At 40.4% G+C, this 14,313-nt stretch overlaps 1 protein-coding gene across 1 annotated transcript in view; it reads right to left on the bottom strand.

The window, feature by feature from the left end:
- kl-5 (male fertility factor kl5) overlaps positions 1-14,313 on the bottom strand; it is a 336,420-nt gene that overhangs the window by 160,025 nt on the left and 162,082 nt on the right. Inside the window, exon 5 of the mRNA XM_070211050.1 lies at positions 64-1,736. Coding sequence (XP_070067151.1) covers positions 64-1,736 — 1,673 coding nt within the window. The remainder of the gene's footprint in view (positions 1-63; positions 1,737-14,313) is intronic.

The following is a 14,313-nucleotide window of genomic DNA, read 5'->3' as shown; positions in this document are numbered from 1 at the left end:
TGTGAAAGAAAAACGTACGTCATTACTGTATTTATTGTTACTTATAATAGATACATGACTTACTTAACTGCAAAAGAGCAAAAGTGTCTTTGTAATCTTGGATTAATAGTAAAGGAACCTGCTGAAGGATTCATGCATGCCACAATATTGCATTTATGTATATCTTTCAATGTCATTTTAATCCGATCATACCAATGGTGATAATCCATGAACTGCCTGATTAAAGTATGTGGTTGAACTGTAAAATACTTATCGACTTCGGGCATATTCATATCATCAACAAAGTATATCATTTTTTTGTTTCCTATAGGGCCATAATTGCGACCTGCCTTCTTTTCAAGTGGCTTTTCTAGTATTCGCTGCAACATTTCTGATGTAGTATAAAAGTTGAATGGGACATTGGTTACAGCAAATTTGTCTGTGGGTAAAGTGCTTAATTTAGCATTCATCAATATTGTCTTGCCTGATCCAGAGGGCCCAATGAGCATCAAAGGATGATCTGCTTCAATTAAAGTATCCATGAAAAAGCGAAGCCGGGTTGTCTCCGCCGAATTAACCAAATTTGATTGCAGCGGAAGATCAGGATCAAGTTCAAAGTCTGGTACAAGATTAGTCCATGGTAAAAACTTTTTGCTTTCATTATGAATATAGTAGGAAAATATATTCCCTGATGATGGAAATTTAACGGCTCTATATTCATTTTGAAACCATTTGCTGAACTCATTGCGCCAATCAATAATTTGATCTTGAAAAAGCGGTGATCCAAAACCCCAAATAACACTAAAGACAAAGTATATTTCATACCAATCTTTTGGGCAGTCATGCGGTACATTTTGTGGGGTGAGCATACTGTCTAATAAGAAGCAAGTCATTTGTAACCGTGCAATATCAGAAATGGGAGTGATGCTTTTAAGTCGGCTTCTGAACAAATCAAGGAGTGGTGGTATGTATTTATCAAATAAAACGTTAAGTGTAGCTACTTCACTGGCGTTGGTTCGTGTACCCAGCCAAGATTGAATAAAGGGTGTCCATCCCAAGTCCTGTGGATTTATATAAAGAATTCCAGCCCGTGATACTGTAGCTGGGGTTGCCGTTCGCAGCGATGCAATCTCAAAAAGTAAACGCATCTCTTTAGTTAGCGCAATTCGCTCATTGCTAGCCAAAGTTAGGACTTTGTTATCATCCATCACAGTGTTTAGGCTTTCAATCCACATAGGATCAATGTCACCATCCAAAACAATCCACTTTGGACCTGTACCACCCAAATTAGCTTGATCACGCATTAAAATTGAGAACAAGCCATCCTTCCATTCGCGTGTTGCTGGATTGACAATTCCAAACAGCTCATCATTTGTCACTGCTTTTGGATTAAGATCATTGTAATGCGGCTTCCTCTTCTGATTATGATATGTCTTGTTCAGCGTTTTCCAAACCTCAGACTTTCCAGTTCCTGCGAATCCAATTATAAATACAGAATGGCGAACTGCAAATAATTCTTCAAGTTGAACTATCTTTAAAATGAACCCATCCTCTGGTTGCAGTTTTAGGTCAATCGCCGATCTCTTAATAACTGCCTCAAATTCATAGTTGCGTTTTCGAGGTACATCCAATGCTGGAAATAAGTCGCCTATAAGACCCATAAACACCGGAAGGTCATCTGTTACAATCTTCGGAATATTAAAATCACGCAATGCCCGCATAAGTACTTGATCCTCAGGACGCTGTCGATCGTCTCGCTAAAAACAATACATTTATCTCTTAATATATAGTCTAATTCGTTCACTAAATCCGCACACTATCGATATCAAAAGCGTACGGAGAGCTACAAATTGAAAATATTGCAAGCCAAAACAGATTAATAAAAGAATTCTTATAATACAATACCTTTGTATACACGAAAAGCTATAAGAAAAACAACATTATCTGATTTTGAGGCTTTTTCCAACAATTTTATTTTGCATGGAAATGATCGAACGACTCGAAGTGGTGGGATATTAATTTTAGTACGCCTACTGATGCAGAGATTGTCTAAGTTGTTTTATCCTACATAATATCTATATTTCATAATGATATGTTCCTCCTTCTGATATTCAATTTTATATGAAACATATAACTTGTATTTACGAAGTTTCACACACGTGCCGGTGTTGGAGGATTTTAATTTACCTAACATCTTTTGGTTATTATGCACTGCATGATTTTATAACTCGGCCTCGCAACTTTCGCTCTTCGCCGCCGAATTAAAGTTGCGCACTCGAAGGCAGTGTTAAGCAAATGATCAGCAACGAAGGTTTGCTAAGACGGCCGGCGGTTAAATTCCAACTATGAGAGGCTCCTTGCCCTTATCTAACGTATTCTATGGTTATTCAGTTACGTCTGCTGCGTTCGCTCTACGTCTTCGGCCATCTCTTGGTAAAACGGTTTCAGCTGTGAGACATTGGCCACCCGCTTCCTTTGTTCTCCTGGCCTTACCAGACGCACAATGTTAGGCGACACGAATTTGGTGAGCGGCGTTTGACAATTGGAGTTTTCGTCAAAGGACCATCGATTCCAATGAAGGCTGCCACTCTTGTATTCGGAGGTTGTTGTGTCTGCCCTGGTCCTTTGATGCAAGATGGAGATTAATGTGGACGATATAAAATATTTTTTTTAACTTATCCGCGGCTCGCTACCCAACATCAGGAAAGCTGGACTGAACCCTGACACGTGAGGCCTTCTTTTGACTTCTCTCCACTCTGTTGCCGAACAGGTACTCCCCTTGCACGACCTGGGAGGCCTTTTTTCGGTTGCTGCTTGTTGTTTTCTCAATTCTGTTGTTGCCTAGTAGGTGCTTCCCTACCTGACCTGGGAAGCCATCAGTCGGCCTCTCGTTCGTTTCCTTTATCGTGGTTGCCGGGCAGGCACTGCGCGATGGCTACCAGCTCGTCCTTGCGCCGCTGGTGTATACAACGCACGTCTACCCTTGGGTTGTGGCACTCACCTGATTCCATAATGATTTCCCTCTTATATGGACTGTAGCTTGTGCTGTAATCCGTGGACACACTTCTCGTTCCGTGAAATTACGTGTTTTTAATGTTTCTCAACTCCTCCCACTTCGAAAAGGCATTATGGAACACCAATAGCATTGTGTTGCAATGTTTTGAGCGTGGAAGGGGCCCGAACGAAATCTGCCCATTTTCTTCTCTGTAATCTGGGAACTTGGCTGGCTCTTTGGCGATCCTGGCATGCATACTTGCAACCCATTCAGAGGGCTACCAGTGCTTGATGACAGGTCTCTAGAGGACGCCTCGATAGTACGTCGGCCACGACATTGAGCTTCCCTCGACGGTAGTGAACGTCAAATTGGAACTGTTGTTCCAGGATCCGCGGGATCCTTCCTCAAGGGCTTTGGATCGATCCAAAGCCACGTGGATCCGTTACCCTTGTAGGTGGCAATGCAACTTCCGGATCGACCATACAATTGCTAACCACTCTTTCTCGTTGGCGGCATAGGTCACCTCAGCTTTCAGCATCTTCCGAACCGCGCTCGCTATCACCAGCTCCTGTTCCTTTTTAAATCGGTCTGTTTTCCTTCCCCACAAATTAAATGTCCCAGGAAGACCAACCTCTCCCTGAAGAACCTGCACTTCATATTCAGCCTGAGATTAGCCTCCCTTAATAAGCGTAATACCTCCCATTCTTTCAATGCCCCCATTACCATAATATGGTCTATTACCGTGTCCTAGGTGTCGTGCCTTAAGGAACCACGGACTGCTTGGAATTATCGCAAAACCGCTATGAAAATAAGGCCATTATTATTCAATCTCACATATATGAGCTATTTAATATGAAACCTTTCAATTATGTAGACTGGGAGTCTGAGAGTGTAGACAGTATAATTGGCGGCTCTTAAATATCTCGAGAGTGGCCATTTTTATTGAAATTTTTAATAAATAGAGGTATGACCTTGGCCAATCGAGAATCTCTGCGGAATGAAGGAAACGAGCTTAGCTGTAACTAGCCGCAACATTGGCAAGTCGTGTTACATTTATGCTATTCCTATTTAAAGAATTAACGCCTTTGTGGCGATTTTAGGTTTAGACATGTAACAAGGAGTTGCTACATCCAACGGTGTGCCATATGCAAACAACTTCATCGTAATGTCTCCGATAGCGTAAGTAACGGTCTTCATAATGGCCAATCACAGTATACGAAACTGTTTTTTAACACTTATTATAGTTTACGAAATGTTATAATATTGCTCAGCAGTCAACTCGAAATAGCTGTACCCAGAAAGTGTGCGGATGTCAAGACGTCAAGATCATTGGGATGCTATGAAAGTGGAAGTAATGGACGAGAATTAATAATTGCCGTGATGTGGCAGACGAGCGTGCGCAGCGAATCGAAGTCCAAGATGGAAGGGCCGACAGAGCGATAAAAATGGTGCTTCGCAGTCTTCACATCGGCTTCCCATAGCCCGCCAAAGTGTGGAGAGCGAGGATGGAACAACGACCATTCAATTGAATCGGATAGGCAAAACTCGTGAACAGCTTTGACATGCTCGTCACTCAGGAACAGGTGGCTCAAATCTGCCAGCTCATTCTTAGCGCCTACGAAGTTTGTCGCATTGTCAGACCAGATCCTTGAAGGTCGAGTGCGAGTCAGGATGAACCGTTTTAGGGCGTTTAGAAACGATATTGCAGACAAATCCTTTACAAGTTCTAAGTGTACTGCCTTTGTAGCGAAGCATATGAACAGGCTAATGTAGCATTTCACGGGAGCCCTGTTGCGGACTTCGCTTTTGTAGAAGAATGGTCCACAGTAATCAACGCCAGTGACCATAAAATGATACGATGTGTCGAGACGATCAGCTGGTAGATCTGCCATTATATGCTCTGCCAATCGTGGCTTGACACGAAAACAGATTGTACATTTGTCAACAATGCTAGAGACTGTTTTACGACCGCCAATGCGTGGCGCTATCTAGCTTTTGCAGCAGTGTGTGTACTATGATGCAGCCGGCGATCTGTTCCACACTGCCCAAAAATGAGAGTTGAACTTATCTGAGAATTCGCGCAGTTGTGTCGTCGCACCCTTATCCACCTTTATTAAACCCAAATTTTCAGCAATATGTGCCTGAAAAACAAGAAGCTTGTTATTAAAACGCTTATCAAGCAGTTCTAAAGCGGCAGCATAATTAGCGTTTGACATTTCCAACGAGCGAATTGTATCCAGCGCTGTTCCTCTGAAGCATGACCGTAGATGCTGAAGTTTTTCAATGTTGGTCAAATACGGATCCTTATCAATGACCGTGGTGAACATATTCGAGAAGTCAGACCATTCTGTTTATCCTCCACTAAACTCTGGCAATTTAAGTTGAGGCAATCGAGAGTGGTTTGGAACAACAAAAGTAGAGCGCGGATTATCGGCTGTGGCGGAATTGAAAGTGGAACAATGTGGAGTCTGCTGAATATTGCTTCGATTTCCGCGCTCGCGTTAAAGGGACACTCGTAGCCGCCTAATGGTTGACTCAAAGCTTGACTGAAGATCCTCTTCAACGCTGGCCTGACTCACATCCAACAAACTATCATAGAATGTTTCAAATTTCGCCTGTAAGTCAGATGCCATGCATATGTAATCTTGCAGCTCGTAGTCATCAACATCGCGAAGTCGCACGGGATCAAGTTCAGAAGACAATCTATTGACTCGATCACTTAAATTCTTAATCTTAACTTTAAGAACTGCAGCCTGTGTTTCAACCGCCACTTGATTAGTAGATGTCGCCTCATTTTCATTTGAACTTGCAACTTCATCAAACATTGTTAACAAACACAACAAAGTTCACACAGCCGAACTACAATACAAAATTTGCGTGCACAAGTGTTTGTTCGAGCGAGATAGCGTATAGCTGGTTAAAGCGCGCGACGATTAACGGCGATTTTTCTACGGCGTCTATGTACAACGACAAACTGTATGCATATGCACAATCAAGCGGTTAAGTACAGTTATCAGAGAGACTTGGTTAAATTGATCACTTTATGTTGAGGCTCGCAGCAGTTGACGCACAACTTTTTGTAAATAAGCGCAATGAAATTATAAAATGAAATTATAAACAAAATGCGTACAGAAGGGAAACGAAAAAGTAATAAAGAAAAATCACGTCGGGGTCACCAAAATGTGTAGTTACAAGCCTTTTTGCAACTAATTAATTAGCACTGCTTTGTGTGCAACAAAATTCGATGTTTTATATTTTGTTTCAAATGTATTTATTTACCGCACAGGGCACTTATTATAGCTAACGAAATGTTATAATATTGCTCGGCAGTCAACTAGAAATAGCTGTGCCTTGCTTGCGATCAAACGAAAAACTAAACTATATGCAAAACGAACTAAATTGAGCTCCGCTCAGAACGATGGGCAGCGGGCGTCAATGCAGGATGCAAAGGGGCCGATGAAGAGAGAAGGCAGCAACTTACAAAGAGCAAACATCATTTGCTCTTAAGCTGTATTTATGATTATTGTCTTCTGCTGTTACTGCACGCAGCCGTCGCTGTTATCTCTACCGGTCACTTGATTAAACAGTCACTAATGCCGTTGTTGCGCTTTTGAGCTTTTTCAATAGCTTTCACAAAGGGAAATAATTAACCTTATTTTATTTATTGTGTTCCAATTTGTTTCTATATTTCTTAAAGTTACGAAAAGAAGGTAGCTAGAGTTATAATTTTGAGTAATGCAAGTGGCCGATGTGTACCAAATGCATGAAGCGAACGACCTTAGCTAACTCGATGAGCATTGAGGCCTTCGCATAAGTAAAGCTAGGGCTATAAAACGATCGTTACAGCGAAAGGCTGCAGTTTTATGTTAATATATACTTAAGAACGAAATTTAGGCAATTGCTATGCAGAGCGAGTATTATAAGATAAATTCAGATGCTCTAACCAGTTGCGAGCTTGCTCCACTTGTTTTGGCTGCGTAGCCAGACGTTCTCCCCCCGTTGGAAGGCATGGGCTTTCAACAGATTCCCTGATGGACAGATTTTCATCCTTTACGAGGACTATGTTGACGCATAAGCCTTGTTTCGGAGTACGCCATTTGGAGCGCTGCTGAAGCAGGGTTAAGTATTCTTCACGCCAGCCAGACCAAAACAGTTGTTGCACTTATGTTACGCATTGCTAGCCATCCAGACGATTGAATTGAAAGTGCGTCATATCACGTCACATCACAGACTAACAACCGAGATAGATTTCCTTACAAAAGAGTCAAAGCGACTAAAAACCAAAACACCATCTAAAAAAAAAGTTCTGTACCAATAACTTAGCATAAATATTACAGCAACACTGTTGCATTACATAAACAAAACCAATTAAAGTGAGCGTGAAATATGATCACCCACTTATGAACTACGCTAAGTAGGCATTTCCGCGCTGACCGCCAATAACATACATATATATATATATATATATAGGCGCATAAGACTCTCTCGCTCTCTTATACTGATAAGACATATACATATATGCAGCCGTTCCGCTGCTGGCGTTACCGGCAGCGTAACTACGTGGCCTTAGCCTTTAGCACTTATGTACATGGACTAAGCGTATTCAATAAAGCATTCTAAAAACCAAACTCAAACGGCAGACACGTGCCAGATTCATTAACTCGTGCAAACAAAATTTCCACCGCCAGAAAAAAAACAGCGGTCCAAGCAAATTAAGAAGTGCACCACAGTTATTCATAAGCTGCATTTCATGATATACTTCAAATAATGCTAACAGCAGCGAAAATCATGAGAGTACAATGCCTTCTGCAGCCAAACTCAAATAATGTCAACAATAATTTATAAACAAAAACTGACCAACAGACAGATGCTAGCATAAACAAGCTTTAGCAGCTCTCCCTTTTCAAAAGTAACGTACTCCAATTATTATTTAGCTTTAAATATAGCGTAAGCCAATTTTTGTGTTCAGTCTTAACCCAGATATTTAAAATAATCCACAGATAGAAATTCACTCTCGTAAAGTAAATTATTTTTATTTTTCCAAAACTTATTACGTTATTATATATAAAAAATTATCGTACATAAAATACAATGAGATAAATTCATTTATAACAATTTGCATAAATTCTAATACGATCAATATTCAAAATATAATTAAAATGAGCTCAAACGAATCTTACGTCTGAAAATCAGCCCCTAACACTTTATTTATAACTTAAAAGTAATAGATCATAGATATTGCAATTATAACCACTGTGTCCGTCATTTCATTAGGACTAAAAAATTATGCAATGCACAATAAAAAATAAGAAACGTTACTTGAGTAGTAAATATTGAGTATGTGTTGAAACTATAAACTATAATAGAAATAGAATAAAACATATATATATAATACATATATGTATGCTACCAAAAGTAATGGAACGGACAGTTCAGCACAACAAATAAATAACTTTAAAGACAAGTTCGAAAAGTCTTATAAATGTGTCAACAGAGACACAAAATCGAAGTAAATATTTTAATATTCCATAACAATCAGTCAATAACCCAATTCAATAATATTGTTGAGATTATTACCAAATATAACGATAAGCTTACAACAGACTATGGGATCAATGTCAAAACTTTTACAACCCATATATACGGGATTGAAAAATATTGGCATCAGAAGTAACAAGAGATAAACATCCACGATGATTTAAACTTCACGCTGAGTTCAATGAAAATGAGCTTGAAGAATTATGTGAATTAAAACCACTAATCGACACAGAATCTGATAGTGAACGCGAGAGACTGGGGGAATCACCCCATTCTGACACAGGGAATACGTAAGACAAGTTTCGTCTAAAATCCCTAAATTTGACTGTAAAAAACTGTCATTAAATCGTTTTTGAATAGCCTTAAGGCTTGTTGAACGAACAAAAGACAACCAAAAGTATTTACGGTTCAGTTTTTTTAAAGGTTTAGCATTCGTAGAACTATCTTCCGGAAAATAAGTCATTCCCCACGACTTTCACTTAGACGGAGAAAATTTCCCAATACCTAGCGATGGCATAATTGATATAGACTTCTGTAAACAATATTGCCAATTAGATTTCACACAATACTTCCAGCCCGTTCTGAACAAGTCCGCCAAATTAAAATTCTCTTACACTTCATTCCCAATCAAGAAATTGATAATGTAATTATATGTTAAAAGCCTAGTTAAAGAACACAACCTCCTACATTGCCAGTCCCGTACGTTACTGATCAGTTGCTCAACACCGCCTTCGAGAGCGCAACTGCGAAGAGCGAAAGCTCCAAGGTGAAGTGGCGAAGGCTCGCGGCAGAGGCAAGCGCACGGCTCGCTAGCGAGCGTACCGGCACTTTTGGATAGACTATCAGGGTGAGCAGGTGTGCAACGAAGAGAAGTGTGAGTGACGAAGTGCAAAGAGCGCAGTGGAGCGCTAGGGCTCCAAGAAAGTGCGGCAGTGATTAAAAATTAAAAACACCAAGTGCGATATTTTTTTAAGTTTTTTGTGAAGTGAAACGAAGGAAATAGAAATAAAAAAAATAAACCTGCAGAAAAGACACGAACAAAAGTGAGTTACATAAATCAACGGATCGAGAATTGCCCAGACATCAAACACGAAAATCGAGCGAGAGTCTACAACAGTCTACTGGTGGTGATCGCCCATGAGTTCGGGCTGGAAAAGGAGGGGCGCGTAGAGGAGCTGCATAAGCGGCACGGCCGCGTCAAAAATCGGAACCAGACCTGAGGAGCTCGCAACTGTACGAGCGTTCGCAGATTCCGTTACCTAGCTTAGCCGTCGCGAGTGTAAAGGAAGTTCATGAGATTAGAAGCTGCGGAGCTCGCCGGACCACAGCGGTCGACGAGGGGCTAGGGCGAACCCCTTACGAAACAAATATTGGCCCTTATATTTCCCGGCCATATTCTCGCCTTTTTCGGCGTTCCGGGGAAGATCATTTGTGATCAAGGCGCGGAATTTTCACGAAGAATTTTTAGCGATTTTAACAAACAATACATGGAGCTACATGTCACTTCTTTTTAAAAATTCTCGAGCAATTCCCCCGTAAAGAGATTGCATTCATTCCTTAACGGAAATTTATCCATCATATATAATAAAAGAAAAGAAGAAAAAGTTAATCGTGATCATAATGATATCTTGGCAGAAACGTTAATTACTTTAAATAACGTCATTCACTCAACCACTAACTACATCTTCATCGTATGAAGATTTCTACGGAAAACAACATCTTTTCGAGCCAGAACACAAAAATCAAATGACAGATTTGAGTTATTAGTAGAACAAGACACTATTTTTAGAAAAGAAAATAGAAGAAATAAATTAGCACTAAATATATAAAAAGAATTAAAAAACGAGAAAGAAGGGCTATCTATGGCACGCCAAAGATCTAATACCCTTGCAGACCCAACCTTTTCATAATGCTCATAGTGCTTTGCCCCTATCTAAGAAGTACCGGGAAAATAGTAAATGCCGAGTTTGGTCAAGATATCTTGATAAACAAAATGTTTTTTCATACAACTTAATTTTCGACCGATCGTTCCTATGGCAGCTATATGATATAGTGGTCCGATCTTTTTTAAGCCGAATGGCAAGCGACAGAACTCATATTTTCCGCCGTGTACCGAAAATGATGTTTTTCACGGTCTTGCTTTGCTAAGTAAATTTGATGGTAACCTGATTTTAAGTCTAAGGTCGTGAAAAATTATGCCTTCTCCATGTTAGCTAAAATCATGTTAATGCATGGCATTGAATATCGATTGGCGATAGTTCGATCATTTAGCTTCCTAAAGCCGATTACCAAACGTTTGCTTTTATTGCCGTTGGGCTGTTATACGTGGATCTTGATGGCCCAATTATACCATCTTTTAGTAATTGTTTGATTTTGTCTTTTGCGATGTGAATATAGTTTTGAAAACACAGGTTCTCTGTCTACCGTACGGATTGTGGCGACGACCGCGGTGTTAAAAGGTAGCGCCTCCTTAGAGGTTGAAAACACCTTTAGTCTCCCTTGTATCATAATTTTAAATTCTTTTTTCACGGAACCGGGTAACACTATGTCATTTACATCGGTGTGGTTTACACTATCGGAGTTATGGTAGGATAAACTTGATTGAAAGCTTTCATTAGGCATTTGCTTTTGATTTTACTGGAGCCGTGAATTGAACTGACAGTAAAGGGCCTGTCGACAGGAATTACATTTTTAGCTCTTTTATGGGCTTTATATAATTCTTTGCCGCTCCTGTGTCTATTAAAATTCTTAGTTCTCCTAGCCAGCTGTCGTTCGATGAACGGTAGCCGGGAGCGTTCCCTAAAAAATGTAACGACTCATACCCACATGCCGAATCGCAGTCATCTTCTATTTCGCTTACTGCTGCTGCAGCTATTTTTTCACGGTATTTTTCAACATAACGAAATAAAATTGTTACAATGTATATCCATGATTAACATAAATATTGATGATAAGGCAGGCACCCCACAGTTCATAATTATAATTATAGAGTATAAACATTGTATAGTATATAAGCATTGTATTAGTAATAAGAGTTCAGGTAAGGTGCTGATGTATTGAAGCTAGTTAAGGGTAAGGAGCCCATTTCGAAGGAAGTTTGAATTTAACCCCCGGCCGCCGTAGGAACCGTGCGTTTCTGATCAGTTGCTCGCTAGCGAGCGAGCTAGCACTTTATGAAGAGCTATCAGGGTAAGTAAACGTGCCCAGAAAAGGAGCGCGAGCGATCATAGTGACAGCGATCACAGTGACAGCGATCACAGTGACAGCGATCACAAGACAGGGCCCCAGTTAAGGAAATTCAGTAGACTAGAAGTTAGTAATCTTTATAGTCTCGGGCGGTCATATTTGTGCTAAACATCGGAAATAACCAATGTTCACCCTAACCTAGTGGGAAAGTGGAGTTGGTGCGAGGCCAATCCCCGATGGTGTAGATGGTCCAAGTCCAAGGCCCGCTAGTACAGATGGTGCGAGGCTGCAGCCCACTTGTGTAGTTGGTATAAGGCCAAGGCCCGATGGCGTAGATGGTGCGACACGACAGCCCGCTAGTGTAGTGAATGCGAGGCCAGGGCCCGATAGCGTAGATGGTGCGAGGCTACGGCCCGGTAGGTAGTATGGGGCTGCGGCGCGATAGAGTAGGTAGCATGAAAGTAGTGCGACTTTGGTCGAAACATTCACTTTCCCCTGACAAGTGCATTTCATACCCTATGTTAGCCAACAACATGAACACCTGCAAGATTTAGGCAACCAAAAATGTGCACAGAAGTCGAGTTCATAAAGCAACAAGAAAAACGGTTGGTCGAAAAGTAATGTGCGCGCCCACCAAACGGGCGAAGTCAAGACAAACGCGTGCCGCAGTCGACATCGGCGTCAAGGGACCGTTAAGGTGTCGTGGTTGGTTGAACAGTGGGACGAATTCAGTTCAGACGCGGTGAAAATTAAATTCGTCCGTACAGTCGGCGAAGGCGGTGATGACGGGTGTGCATAAGAAAAGGCAGTAAAAAAAAAAAATGTACAAAGACTAAAAATTAAAAACACCAAGTGCGATTTTTTTTTAAGTTTTTTGTGAAGTGAAAAGAAGGAAATAGAAATGAAAACAAAATAAACCTGCAGAAAAGACACGAACAAAAGTGAGTTACATAAATCAACGGAATCAAAAATCGGAACCAGACCTGAGGATCTCGCAACTGTACGAGCGTTCGCAGAATCCGTTACCTAGTTTAGCCGTCGCGAGTGTAAAGGAAGTTCATGAGATTAGAAGCTGCGGAGCTCGGACCACAGCGGTCGACGAGGAGCTAGGGCGAACCCCTTACGAAAGAAAATTTTGGCCCTTATATTTCCCGGCCATATTCTTGCCTTTTTCGGCGTTCCGGGGAAGATCATTTGTGATCAAGGCGCGGAATTTTCAGGAAGAATTTTTAACGATTTTAACAAACAATACATGGAACTACATGTCACTTCTTTTTAAAAATTCTCGAGCAATTCCCCCGCAAAGAGATTGCATTTATTCCTTAACGGAAATTTATCTATCATATATAATAAAAGAAAAGAAGAAAAAGTTAACCGTGATCATAATGATATCTTGGCAGAAACGTTAATTACTTTAAATAACGTCATTCACTCAACCACTAACTACATCTTCATCGTATGAAGATTTCTACGGAAAACAATATCTTTTCGACACAAATGCGACATTTAATAACCAACATGACTATTTACAAAAACTTAACGAATTACAGACAACTTTATACCCACAAATAAAAGACAAAAATCAAATGACAGATTTGAGTTATTAGGAGCACAAGACACTATTTTTAGAACACAGAAGAAACAAATTAGCACTCAATATATAAAAAGAATTAAAAAACGAGAAAGAAGGGCTATCTATGGCACGCCAAAGATCTAATAGCCTTGCAGACACAACCTTTTCATAATGCTCATAGTGCTTTGCCCCTATCTAAGAAGTACCGGGAAAATAGTAAATGCCGAGTTTGGTCAAGATATCTTGATAAACAAAATGTTTTTTCATACAACTTAATTTTCGACCGATCGTTCCTATGGCAGCTATATGATATAGTGGTCCGATCTTTTTTAAGCCGAATGGCAAGCGACAGAACTCATATTTTCCGCCGTGTACCGAAAAATTTGATGTTAACCCTGATTTTAAGTCTAAGGTCGTGAAAAATTATGCCTTCTCCATGTTAGCTAAAATCATGTTAATGCATGGCATTGGATATCGATTGGCGATAGTTCGCTCATTTAGCTTCCTAAAGCCGATTACCAAACGTTTGCTTTTATTGCCGTTGGGCTGTTATACGTGGATCTTGATGGCCCAATTATACCATCTTTTAGTAATTGTTTGATTTTGTCTTTTACGATATCTGCCGTACCCATTGGATGTGAATATAGTTTTGAAAACACAGGTTCTCTGTCTACCGTACGGATTGTGGCGACGACCGCGGTGTTAAAAGGTAGCGCCTCCTTAGAGGTTGAAAACACCTTTAGTCTCCCTAGTATCATAATTTTAAATTCTTTTTTCACGGAACCGGGTACCACTGTCATTTACATCGGTGAGGTTTACACTATCGCAGTTATGGTAGGATAAACTTGATTGAAAGCTTTCATTAGGCATTTGCTTTTGATTTTACTGGAGCCGTGAATTGAACTGACAGTAAAGGGCCTGTCGACAGGAATTACATTTTTTAGCTCTTTTATGGGCTTTATATAATTCTTTGCCGCTCCTGTGTCTATTAAAATTCTTAGTTCTCCCAGCCAGCTGTCGTTCGATGAACGGTAGCCGGGAG

The sequence above is a fragment of the Drosophila virilis genome, unplaced genomic scaffold (assembly GCF_030788295.1).
Source record: "Drosophila virilis strain 15010-1051.87 unplaced genomic scaffold, Dvir_AGI_RSII-ME tig00001906, whole genome shotgun sequence".
Classification (NCBI taxonomy): domain Eukaryota; kingdom Metazoa; phylum Arthropoda; class Insecta; order Diptera; family Drosophilidae; genus Drosophila; species Drosophila virilis.
The sequence above is the reverse complement of the archived record's forward strand: the minus strand, read 5'-3'. Positions and strand labels throughout refer to the sequence as shown.